Raw genomic sequence first — 12,968 nt, forward strand, 5'->3', positions numbered from 1 at the left:
GTGGGGCATCACTGTCATCTCAGAATAAAGTCTCCAGTGACCAATGTACTGGGTTCTGTGGTAGTTTGCCTTGATGACTTACAGGTTGAGACATTATGGGATGTGGTTGTATGTGTCCTATAGAGTGTGTTGCCTCTGTACAGTGTTTGGAAGGTTGCTGAAGAAAGCATCTGGGAGGCCTTTGAGGTTTGGCAGGATTGCATTTAACAGCCTTATCACATATGTCTGACACATAGCAGGTGGTGTGTGTGAGATACTGACAACCTATTTGGAGACGCTAGTGTCTCTACGTCAGAGTTTGCCTACAAAGACATAGAGCAACTACATCTCTTGCATACTATGTCAGTCTGCTTAAGAATAAAGTGGTTGTCAATAAACAAAACATAACTGCTACATTGTCTCAGGATGCCCATTTCCAACAGGCTAGCTACAGAGACAGTAAGAAAATGTACACCCATGGCTGTGGATTCTTTTTTTTTGTGCTCTTATTAGGGGTAGTGCAAGAAAGATTTGTAGCTAACTAAATTGGGAGATGATGGACTTAGGGGAAAGGTCTATGACTGATCTAAAACAACACTCAAGTGTAATGATTCTCAACAGGGAAAAACAGCCACTTTACACTCAGCTAGATACTTGAGAAAACAGCAGAGGACGTTTAATAAGGAAGATTGCAACTTTAGGTGCTTGCATCTTTAGAGGGGTTACAAGTGACAAGCTAGAGAGGAATCTAGTCAGTAAACAGTAACAATGCAGTATAATGCAGTATAAGTGTGTCTACATAAGGCTCAGATCCTGCAGCAATTCACAATTCACACTCTATTGTGAATGATACTACAACACTAAGGCCCTCCAGACCAAATAAAATGCAAACAGTAAAAATGTAATAGAAAGGAAATAAATGAGGCTCAGATCCTGTAGCAACTCACAATTCTCTCACTTTTGTCAGGGATACTGAGGTCTCCAGACCAGGTTAAAAATGCAAACAGATGACTTCTGATTAAAATAAGGAAACATGCAGAAGACAACAATGCACAACTCAGATTAGCACTCTGAATACTGCAGTGTGCACTAAATGAATGGAACAATATGAAATAGTGTTACTCAGGCTTTAAGTTTCTAATGGAATTGACTTATCAGTTTGAGTTATTAGTGCCCAGTAAAATTTTCACTGGGAAGACCTTCCAATGTCTAATTTATAGTAGGGTGGGCAGCTAAAAAGCCACCAAGTTTAAAAGCTTAACAAGAACTGTCCAAATGTGTGGGTGGGTGAGGAAAAAGACAAATAAATGCACTCATATACCAGCTGTAAACTTAGAGCTGTTGTAGGTGGATAGGAGAGTAGGTGAATACCTTAAACAAGAAAGCTGTTTCTCAGTTCCCCTCACACTAATTAGCTAGATCTAATTCTTATTCACTCAATAAATGCAAAAGGCATGTTTCTTAACTGACCCTAGCTAACAACTTTTAGGACTCCATAAAATAAAAAAAGACAATTGCAGAAAAACAAAATATAAAATATAACAAATGGTAATTTAAGACCAAAATCAAAAATGAATGAAAATATCCAAATATTAAATACAGAAAATCCAAAAAAAATCAATGCAATAAAACAGCAGTTAAAACTGCAAGAGCTCTGAGTTCACATGTGCTACCATTTTGTGATGCAACTTACCTTCATTTTCTATATTTCGTCTTTTTTCAACGTCCTGTTCAGCTTTTCTTTGATATTCATTCATTCTGTGTTGTGCAATCATTTTTTCTTTCTCAATCTGTGACACCATGGATTCCACGGCCTTTCTCTGATTTGCCTAAAAATAAAATGAACTCATAACTACAACAGACGCTTTACTTTGTTCATTGCTTAAAGGCCACTACTTGGAAATGAGCCTTAAATTTACATTATTGCTTATTGTGGTTACCCTCCCAAGAAGGAATGCGGATACATTCCATTCTAGTTTTCAATGTATTAGTCAAGAGCTCAACAAATTTTTAAAAATAATCCACATTGCTGTTTTGTTCAATATCCAACACAGGGATCGTTACTGAAAGTAAACAGTAAAGTTCTTACTATATCAGCTCACAAAAAGAAGGGACTCTCCTTGATAGGTCAATGACTACCTCACTCTACAGTTCTAGTTTGGCATTTTTTTCCCTCAAAAGTTCCCAAATTTGGGGACTGAGTTATGCCGCATGTTGGCATACAAGATGACACACATCTCACTACACCAGCACACTGCCACTACGCCCTCCAATTTGTTTCAACCACTAAGCAAGTACACTTCCAGCAAATCAAGAAAAAAATGACACACACATACACACACAGTTTACAAAATTACACAAGTATATATTTGCAAATTTCAGGGAATTCTAAAGCTAAAGTAGAAAGAGTGGCCATACAAGCACATGGGATAGCAGAATATTCTAGCCTCACCACGGGATTCCTTCATAGACCAAGTGATACATTAAGAACTTTTCTGTTATATTTACTACCAAAAACCACAACAGACATGCAAGGAGATAGCTGTTTCCAGCATTAAGATAGGGGACTGACTTCACTTCATTGTTATTTGGGAAAAATGAAAAATAAATCTTACGATATTAAGCTATAGCAATAATCAGTCCAAAACTTAAGATGTAAATTCATCTTCTAAGAAGGTACTAAAGAAACAAAGACAAACAGGCTTAGTCACTGGAATAACTAGGCTTTAATTTATGATGAGCGCTTTCGTTCATCAGAGCAACTTCGCAATAACAGATTTAACCCATGGATAAGTAATAATATACATACAAAGCGAAAAGGACCACAAATAGGGATTGGCAACTTCATACATAGTAATGAGTGCAGTCTACAACTAAAAGCTGTCCTGATGAAACAAAAGTCATTATCTTTACAATCCAAACTAAAATAAGAAACAAAAAGAGTATTAATAACACAATGTACAAATAAACTGAAGTGCAGAACTAGTAATTTCTAGTCCAAATAAAATTAAGTGCAGAACTGTAATTAACTCAGTTTGTCACTAGACAGGAACAAGGTGTCACAAAACTCCCTTCACTAAAGGCTATTTAGCACCAAGGTGACAAGAACCTTGCAAAAGGAGTGATAAACTCAAAAACTAAACTAAAAAGAAACAAAGGTAAGAAATCACAGAGCTGAAATGAGGTGTGTGTGTGTGTGTGTGTGTGTGTGTGTGTATGTATGTGTGTGTGTGTGTGTGTGTGTGTGTGTATGTATGTGTGTGTGTGTGTGTGTGTCTGTGTGTGTGTATGCTTGTGACAAATGGCACATGAATCAAGAAAACAGCACCCACTACAGTATCTTTGGAAAAGATAGGATAAAAAAAATCATAGATAAAAATACAACCTAACTGCAATCATAATCGTATTAAAAACAAACAAAGAAAAAGAAAAGTTCTTTCCCCCATAGGGGCTCATCAGATTACTGTTAAAACAGAGAATCAATAAAATAAATCATACACTAAAAAAAGGGGGGAAAAACAGTGTGCGAAAAAGGATCTTCACATAGATTTTTTTTAGAGGGGAATTAAAGTGGAACTTATCAGACATACTTTGATCATATTACGTACTTAAAAGCAAGGAAGAACATATGAACTAGAAAATTTATGTTATTTCAGTAGTCCCTACACCTACCAAAGGAAAGGGAAAGTAAAAGGTATGACCTCAACTTCCAGTAAAGACTCCCATGAAACCGCCTACGTAGTGAGTGATGTTTTAAAAAAGACATTTCTTGTATATTAAAAAAAAAAAAAAAAAAAAAAAAGCAGGAATTAAATAATTTATGCGATGTTGCTTAGGTTATATGATATATAGCAATATATGTGAAGTAAAATGTTTATATTAATTTTAGTGTGATTACTTTTATATGAATATAAATTTGCGTATGTCGCAAGCGATAATTCAATAAAGACGCTTGGGGAAAAACAAAAAAGGATGCCCATGAAAACAATATGGTAATTTGCGACAATTGGTCCTGGTCCATTTTCTCTAGGAACAGACTGGGAACAATATTATGGATCCTCGCCCTTCTTTTATTTTCAAAAAAAGATAGCAACATTAGGTCTTATTTAGAAGGGATGTTCAACAAAGACACTACTGAGAGGCTTGGTACCTTTAAATGTGGGCCCCGTTTCTATACCTTTTTGTGCCTTTCATCAGCTGCACAGATTTTTTCATCTGCCCCAGTACTTGTAAGTAATATAACATTAAGATGCCTGGGAACTATTAACAGTGAAAATATTATTTACAGAGCACAGTGCTCAAGTGTCAAGGTTTTTTTTTTTTTTTTAAACATAAGAAAGACTATTTCTAGGTCTAAAAGGATGACAGCCAAACACACATCTGAAATTAGAAATGGACTAAGCAAGAATCCTCTTACAAAGCACAGCATTGAAACACAAAGTAATTCTTTTTTCACTTTTCACATTCTGGACAAGATCAGGATGGGTTCTTTTGTGGGGAACTGTAATGCAATTCTTGAATAGGAGAAGCTAAGAATGGCAAATTTACCTAAACATCTACAATGAGCATGGAGTTAATTCTGTTTGTTCAATTAAATGCATTCTTCAGCTTAGGAAATTGGAGCAAAATTATTAATGTTTTGGCATGACATGTTCGCTCCTTTCTTCACTTTCTTGGTCAGTTTTTATACCTGCATTTTTGATGGTTTCTGCTTGTTTTCTGCGTTGCTACAGCACATACATATGTATAGTCATTTTCATTTTCAGCATATTTTAATGATTGTTTTGACTCCTAGTTTTACTGTATAATTAATTTTATGGATGCTCAGTTTTAACAGTGATCTGACGAAGCCCTACAGGAGAAAGTGCTTTTCGTTTTTTTTTTTTTTTTACATATTTATGATTACAGTTTTTATTTTGAGTGTAATTTAATATCTGATGTTTCTTTATATTGCATATTCTCAAGGTAACTATAGGGGGTGTTATTTTCTTGATTCATGTGCCTGTTGTCACTCGCACATACACGGACACGCCAACACACATAACACCCACAAACATAATTCTTCATTTCAGCTCTCTGATTTTTTTTTTTTTTTTACTTTATCGCTCCTTTTATAAGGACCTTGTTGTCACCTTTGCGCTAAATAGCCTTTATTGTAGGGAGTTTTGTGACAACTTCTTCCTGTCTAGAGACAGACTAGAAGTTAATTACTAGTTCTGCACCTTGGTTTATGTGGACTTAGAGTTTATTCGTACTCTGTTTCTTATTTTAGTTTGGCATGCAAAAAAATGACGTGCGTTACCAGCAGGCAAGTTTTTAGTTGCATGCTAGGCTCATTACTATGTATGAGGATGTCAGTCATGATTTATGATCCTTTGTGTTTATGTACATAATACTCTTCCGTGGTTACGAAAAGCTGATCTGATGAAGTCCAGATGGTAAACAAAACCACTTATAATAAATTAAAGCGAAGTTATGCTGGTGACGACGCCGGAGTGTGTTTGTTTTATTCATTACTTTCAAAGGAGAGAAATTAACATTCTGAAGTTTTGGACTATTTACTACTGTGGATAAAGAAATCCCAATCCCTCCGAACTACACCCTCTAGGAACCTAAACCTTGTCACAATAAACAGAACATGCTGGAGGGATAGATTCCTGTCCCAGAGACTTCCCATACTTTGGAATAAACTACCTATCTATATCAAACAAAGATTCTCATTAGCACTCTTCAAGAAAAATCTTGATGACTTGATGGGAAATAGGGAATTCACCCCGGGGATCACTTCTGTGGCTCTGCTTGACAGTGGCACAGGAAAATAATTTTCTTGGGTGGCAAAAGCCAGGATACCTTTTTGGCTGGGCTTGTATAGGCCCCAGGGCCGATAGCCTAGTACCTACCTATGAACCGATGGCTTGACATTGTAATGTTTAAGAGTTTTCATTTTTCACACACAAAAGATGTGAAGTCAGTCCTCTACCTTAAAGCTGGGGACAGCTATCTTCTTGCATCTCTGTTGTGGTTTTTGTACTTGTTCATCTCCTGTGACTCACTTTTAGTGATACACTGGGTTCCTGGATGTGAGGTGGATTTAACAGAGCCATTGGTGATCTTTGGGATTTTACATTTACTACTGAGGACCCCCCACTGTCGACTGACGACTGGGATGAATCTCTAACAGTGCAAACACATCAGAAGAAGTCAGAAGACAGCATCCAGAAATATACAAGAAACAAAGATGCCCCAGCTATAACAGCTGTGGCGGACAGTAATGCTCGGTGACGTTGTAAAGTGAGGAAAGTACAGTTGTGTACCTACCATAAATGTAGATGTTCGAGTGTAATCACTGTTGCAGTCATTACACTTGAGTTATCCTGCTGGCAGGCTACCCGCAGTCGGCCTGAATAGCAAAGTCCTGGTCCAGCATCGGTTGCTGTCGCCTCTTCCCTGACGTCAGTGCGCCAGGGGTATAAAAGATGGAGCCGACGCCATTTTCTTCAGTTTTTCTTGCCCCAGATGTCAGATGCCCCCAAAAGGGTAGGCTAAAAATTCTACTCATAAAAAAACATGCACTAACATAAACATTACCTTCATCTACAAGCAAATACACCACATAGGTTGTATAGAATAGAGAAGTACAAATAAGTCCCAGCAATGAAAGGGGGATGGAGGGAGGGTAACCTGGACTCAACAGTGAATACACTCGAACAGCTACAACTCAGATTTAGGGTTCTGAGTTGGCTGTGCAGGATCTGATTGTTTTGTTGGGTCAGCAAATGAGGAATTTGGGGTAATGTCAGGGCTGGGCCTTGAGACAAGCTCTTTAGGATTGGGTACCAGTGCTGGCGTGGCCAGTCTGGGGCAATCAATATCATTTTTGGCTTCTCTTGTCTGACCTTTAGGAGTACCTTGGGGAGGAGAGGCAGTGGAGGAAAGGCATATACTGTAAGGGTTTTCCAGCTGAATGATAGGGCATCCACTTTCAATGCTTGTTTATGACAAGTCCTTGTGCAAATCCCTGTAGTTGGCAGTTGTGCGGGGAGGCAAATAGATCTATGCCTGGGCATCCCCATTTCCTTGTTATCATGCTGAAGATTTGTGGATCTAGTTTCCACTCGTGAGGATCCTTGAGATTTCTGCTTAGTTCGTCTGCCAGAGTATTTGTCTTTCCTGGCAGGAATTGTGCTTGTAGGTGTACTTGATAAGTCAATGCTGTGTCCACAAAGTCATGGCTTGTCGGCAGAGGGGGTAGGAATGTGTGCCTCCCTGCTTGTTTATGTACCACATGACTGTAGTATTGTCCATCTTTACCAGCAGTTGTCCTGGACAAAGTAGATCCGTGAAGGCTGTCAGGGCCTTCTGAACAGATAGCATCCCTTTATTATTGATATGAAGATGCATTTGGCTTGCTGGCCATGCTCCCTGAATACATTTTCCTGCCATGTGGGCCCCCCAGGCATAATCAAATGCATCTGTTGTTAGTATTTGCCTGGCCGTGGGTAGAGTGAATGGCTGTCCCTTGTTGTGGTGACAGGCCTGTGCCCACCATTGAAACTTCTGTTGCAGGCAGGGAATGAGGGTAATGTTTCCAGGCTGTGGCAATGTTGAGTCCAAACACTTTTTAGATACCATTGTAGTTTCCTCACATGCAGTCTTGAATATGGAATTAGTAGAATGTAAGAAGCCATGATGCCCAAAGCCTGCAGAATTTTTCTTGAAGATAACTGGGTCTTTGTTGCCAACATTTCGAAGTAAGAAGTCAGTTGCCTTTGTTTGTCTGGCGTGAGATAAGCCATCTGGGCAGTTGTATTTAAGCTTGCACCCATGAATATTATCTCTTGAGAGGGTACTTACTTTTGATTTATTTTCGTTTACCATGTACCCTAGGCAAATTAGTAATCTTTTTGCAAACGCCAGATGCTTCAGTGGAATGTCTTTGTTCTCTGCTTGAATAAGGCAGTCGTCCAAGTAAGGGTATATTAGAATTCCTCTTTGTCTGCAGAAAGCATTTACTGGTACCAGGCATTTTGGGAAGACCCTGGGCACAGTAGATAAGCCAAAGGGCAGTGCAGAGAATTGGTAGTGCATAGATACAGCTATGAATCTGAGGTAGCATCTGCAATTTTGTCTGATCGGGACATGCAGGTATGCCTCTTTTAGGTCCAAAGTTACAAGCAAAGCCTTCTTGCCCAGCATGGGCAGAAGCTACTGCAGAGTCAACACTTTGAATTTTGGAATGTCCAGAAAAGTGTTTAGAATAGACAGGTCCAGTATTGGTCTCCAGGCTTTGTCCTTTCTGGGTACCAGGAATAGTCTTAAGTAAAATCCTTGTCGCTGCTCTTGCTGTGGTACTCGCTGAATGGCCCTCATGTCCATGAGGGATGTAGCTTGTTTTTGTTTGTCTGCTCATTGATTTTGTGGCAGGTCTGGTATACCTTTGCCTTTGGCAGGGTGTGAAAGTGGAACCTGTAGCCCTGGGACACTATATTCAAGACCCATTTGTCCTGGGTGATTATATGCCAATTTTGTGAAAAAAGAGCTAGTTTTCCCCCTAAGGGAGCTGCCAAAAGATGAAGTGCTTAGTACTGGCAGAGGAAAGTCATTGGGACTGTTTTATATATGGCTGTGATTTGTCTTCTCCGCTTTTGGAGGTAGAAGCACCCCATTGTTTAGGCCTGTGTGAGCCTTGGGGCTGGGATTTGCCTCTAGGGCATCTGTACCTGCCTCTTTGCGGCATGTCTGACACTGGAAAGAATCAATTCTTTGAAGGCTAGTTCCAGCTAAATCTGAGTGGTTGTACCTGTAAGAAATCCTTAACTGTCTGCATAGATTTAGCTTTATCCTCCATTTTCTTCAACACCTCTTCTGCCTTAACACCAAACAAAGTATCATGCTGTAAAGGAGTATCCAATAATTTTGCTTTAACATGATCAGGCAGATTTTGTTCCTTTAACCAAGCATGCCTTCTAAAGACAGTACCTGTAACAGCAGCCCTGCAAGAGGCCTCCAGTGAATCAAAACCACATTGCAAAGTATGTTTTCCCACTTGTTCAGCTGCATGCAATAAATCCTGCATTTCCTTGTTATCTGGACATTCAGAATTTGTCAACATTTTCTGTTTTAGAAGTGACATTAAATATTGCTGATATTTAAGCATATGAAACTGACAATTTAAAGCCCTTACAGCCAAGGTGGCAGAAGTGTAAACTATTTTCCCCCATCTGTCCAGTGCCCTAGAATCCCTATCAGAGAGGACAGGGTTTTTCGCAGTGGAAGCCTTGACCTTTTGGGACCCTGAGATAATAGTTTCTGGGTCAGCAGCAGGGTTTTTATATAGAAATTTGTGGGAATCTGGAACCCTGTAGTATCTGTCTGGCTTAACCGGTGCAGGGGGTAAAGATTCAGGAGACAGGCTGGACTCTGAAAATACATCATCTACTATGTCTAGAACAAGTGGAATAGCAAGAGGTCTGTGCTGAGACTTCTGTTGCAGGCAGGGAATGAGGGTAATGTTTCCAGGCTGTGGCAATGTTGAGTCCAAACACTTTTTAGATACCATTGTAGTTTCCTCACATGCAGTCTTGAATATGGAATTAGTAGAATGTAAGAAGCCATGATGCCCAAAGCCTGCAGAATTTTTCTTGAAGATAACTGGGTCTTTGTTGCCAACATTCCGAAGTAAGAAGTCAGTTGCCTTTGTTTGTCTGGCGTGAGATAAGCCATCTGGGCAGTTGTATTTAAGCTTGCACCCATGAATATTATCTCTTGAGAGGGTACTTACTTTTGATTTATTTTTGTTTACCATGTACCCTAGGCAAATTAGTAATCTTTTTACAAACGCCAGATGCTTCAGTGGAATGTCTTTGTTCTCTGCTTGAATAAGGCAGTCGTCCAAGTAAGGGTATATTAGAATTCCTCTTTGTCTGCAGAAAGCATTTACTGGTACCAGGCATTTTGTGAAGACCCTGGGCACAGTAGATAAGCCAAAGGGCAGTGCAGAGAATTGGTAGTGCATAGATACAGCTATGAATCTGAGGTAGCATCTGCAATTTTGTCTGATCGGGACATGCAGGTATGCCTCTTTTAGGTCCAAAGTTACAAGCAAAGCCTTCTTGCCCAGCATGGGCAGAAGCTACTGCAGAGTCAACATTTTGAATTTTGGAATGTCCAGAAAAGTGTTTAGAATAGACAGGTCCAGTATTGGTCTCCAGGCTTTGTCCTTTCTGGGTACCAGGAATAGTCTTAAGTAAAATCCTTGTCGCTGCTCTTGCTGTGGTACTCGCTGAATGGCCCTCATGTCCATGAGGGATGTAGCTTGTTTTTGTTTGTCTGCTCATTGATTTTGTGGCAGGTCTGGTATACCTTTTGCCTTTGGCAGGGTGTGAAAGTGGAACCTGTAGCCCTGGGACACTATATTCAAGACCCATTTGTCCTGGGTGATTATATGCCAATTTTGTGAAAAAAGAGCTAGTTTTCCCCCTAAGGGAGCTGCCAAAAGATGAGGTGCTTAGTACTGGCAGAGGAAAGTCATTGGGACTGTTTTATATATGGCTGTGATTTGTCTTCTCCGCTTTTGGAGGTAGAAGCACCCCATTGTTTAGGCCTGTGTGAGCCTTGGGGCTGGGATTTGCCTCTAGGGCATCTGTACCTGCCTCTTTGCGGCCTGTCTGACACTGGAAAGAATCAATTCTTTGAAGGCTAGTTCCAGCTAAATCTGAGTGGTTGTACCTGTAAGAAATCCTTAACTGTCTGCATAGATTTAGCTTTATCCTCCATTTTCTTCAACACCTCTTCTGCCTTAACACCAAACAAAGTATCATGCTGTAAAGGAGCATCCAATAATTTTGCTTTAACATGATCAGGCAGATTTTGTTCCTTTAACCAAGCATGCCTTCTAAAGACAGTACCTGTAACAGCAGCCCTGCAAGAGGCCTCCAGTGAATCAAAACCACATTGCAAAGTATGTTTTCCCACTTGTTCAGCTGCATGCAATAAATCCTGCATTTCCTTGTTATCTGGACATTCAGAATTTGTCAACATTTTCTGTTTTAGAAGTGACATTAAATATTGCTGATATTTAAGCATATGAAACTGACAATTTAAAGCCCTTACAGCCAAGGTGGCAGAAGTGTAAACTATTTTCCCCCATCTGTCCAGTGCCCTAGAATCCCTATCAGAGAGGACAGGGTTTTTCGCAGTGGAAGCCTTGACCTTTTGGGACCCTGAGATAATAGTTTCTGGGTCAGCAGCAGGGTTTTTATATAGAAATTTGTGGGAATCTGGAACCCTGTAGTATCTGTCTGGCTTAACCGGTGCAGGGGGTAAAGATTCAGGAGACAGGCTGGACTCTGAAAATACATCATCTACTATGTCTAGAACAAGTGGAATAGCAAGAGGTCTGTGCTGAGGTAGTAAAAAAGTCTCTGAGCCTTTTCTTAGATTCTGAGTAATCTTGGCTCTCCCAATGAAAGTGCTCCCTCATGGTGTGAAGGGTTTCCCCAAAAGAATAATCCTCAGGAGGAGAGGCTGAAGTAATAGACTCTTCAGCATCAGAATCCTCATAGGGAGAAAGGGAGTATCCCTGTTCAGAAGAGGAATCAGAGGAAATGGAAACCTGATTTGAAGATGCATATTCTGCCTCTTGCCGAGGCCTCTTATCTGGTGGGGGATGGGAACCCCTGATCAAAGTAATTAGGTCTTCAGCCATTTTAAGCATCTGTTTTTTAGGCATGGAAGTCTGTGCAGAAGAATGCTGTACTTGTTTCTTTGTCTTTAGAGCTGCTTTAGTCTTTGTCTTTGAAGCTAAGGTTGGGTTAACATACAACTGTGTAGGTCTGAAAACACCCTCAGAAGCCGAAGCGGCTCCGGACCAATCTGAGGGAATAGTTTCCGAATATCTAATACCTTGAGTATCCAAAGGCCTAGTTGGCTTCACGTGGGAGTTGGAAGCGGCATGTGGCTCTAAGGTAGCGGCTGTCAGGGGTTGCGAAAGAGCCTCACTTTGAACCAGCGAATGGCCTAGCGGAGGCCTCATCAGTTTTGGACGTCAGATGCCTGCCCTTTTCCTTGCACTTTTTATAAACTCAGGTCATCAGCTGTTCCGACAGCATTATATAATTAAATCTTCGGCCAAAGTAATGAAAGGCAAAACCGAACAGACGCTTAATAGTGCGTTGGTTAAATCTAGCAAAAAAACGACAGCTAGCAACGTCGTGGTCAGGGCCTAGGCAAGGAATACAGTAAGAATGAAAATCCTTATGAGGTATTAGCTTCCCACAAGAAATACAACTGTTAACATTTTCTGACATCGGATTGGAGCAAGAAAAAAGTTTTCCCAATGGGGTACTTAGCTTTATTGAAGACTTCGGATCTGAAATTCGAATTTGAAAATCTCAGGAGTCTGCTGACCGGCACTTGTGAACTGCGTTTACTTCAGGCACCGCGCGGCAAGAAAGACTGAAGAAAATGGCGTCGGCTGCATCTTTATTACCCCTGTCGCACTGATGTCAGGGAAGAGGCGACAGCAGCTGACGCTGGACCAGGACCTTGGAATTCAGGCCGAATGCAGTTAGCCTGCCGGCAGGATAACCCAAGTGTAATGACTGCAACAATGAAACACGATGAACATCTGGTCTTGGCTCAACTGTTCACAATAAATACATTTTCGAACCAAGCAATGGAAGCAGCTGCATATCTATAAGTCTTTGATGTTAGCATTTTTCAAAAGGTAGTGAGTCACTTCACAACAAAAGATGAAGAGGCTGACAACTCAAAAAACATTTACTTGACAATTCACAGCCCTTCCTTCTTTTAACTAAAGAAAATCTTCCTAAACTCATGCACTTGCTTCAGCAGATCCCCAAGATGAAAGCACACATCCAAGCCATAGACTCTTCTCTCTTGTTTTCAAAACCAGTGAATAAAGCATGGAGATGAGCCATGAAAGACAACAAAGGGTTTAGTTCACATAAGTCTTAATTTTTCTACAG

The 12,968-nt window shown here is 40.3% G+C and overlaps 1 protein-coding gene across 1 annotated transcript in view; it reads right to left on the reverse strand.

Moving 5' to 3' along the window:
- ROCK1 (Rho associated coiled-coil containing protein kinase 1) overlaps positions 1-12,968 on the reverse strand; it is a 4,526,103-nt gene that overhangs the window by 2,011,153 nt on the left and 2,501,982 nt on the right. The window contains exon 13 of the mRNA XM_044065727.1: positions 1,673-1,808. Within this exon, the coding sequence (XP_043921662.1) occupies positions 1,673-1,808 (136 nt within the window). The remainder of the gene's footprint in view (positions 1-1,672; positions 1,809-12,968) is intronic.

The sequence above is a fragment of the Protopterus annectens genome, chromosome 3.part0, assembly GCF_019279795.1.
Source record: "Protopterus annectens isolate FY-2018-M chromosome 3.part0, PAN1.0, whole genome shotgun sequence".
NCBI lineage: Eukaryota > Metazoa > Chordata > Ceratodontiformes > Protopteridae > Protopterus > Protopterus annectens.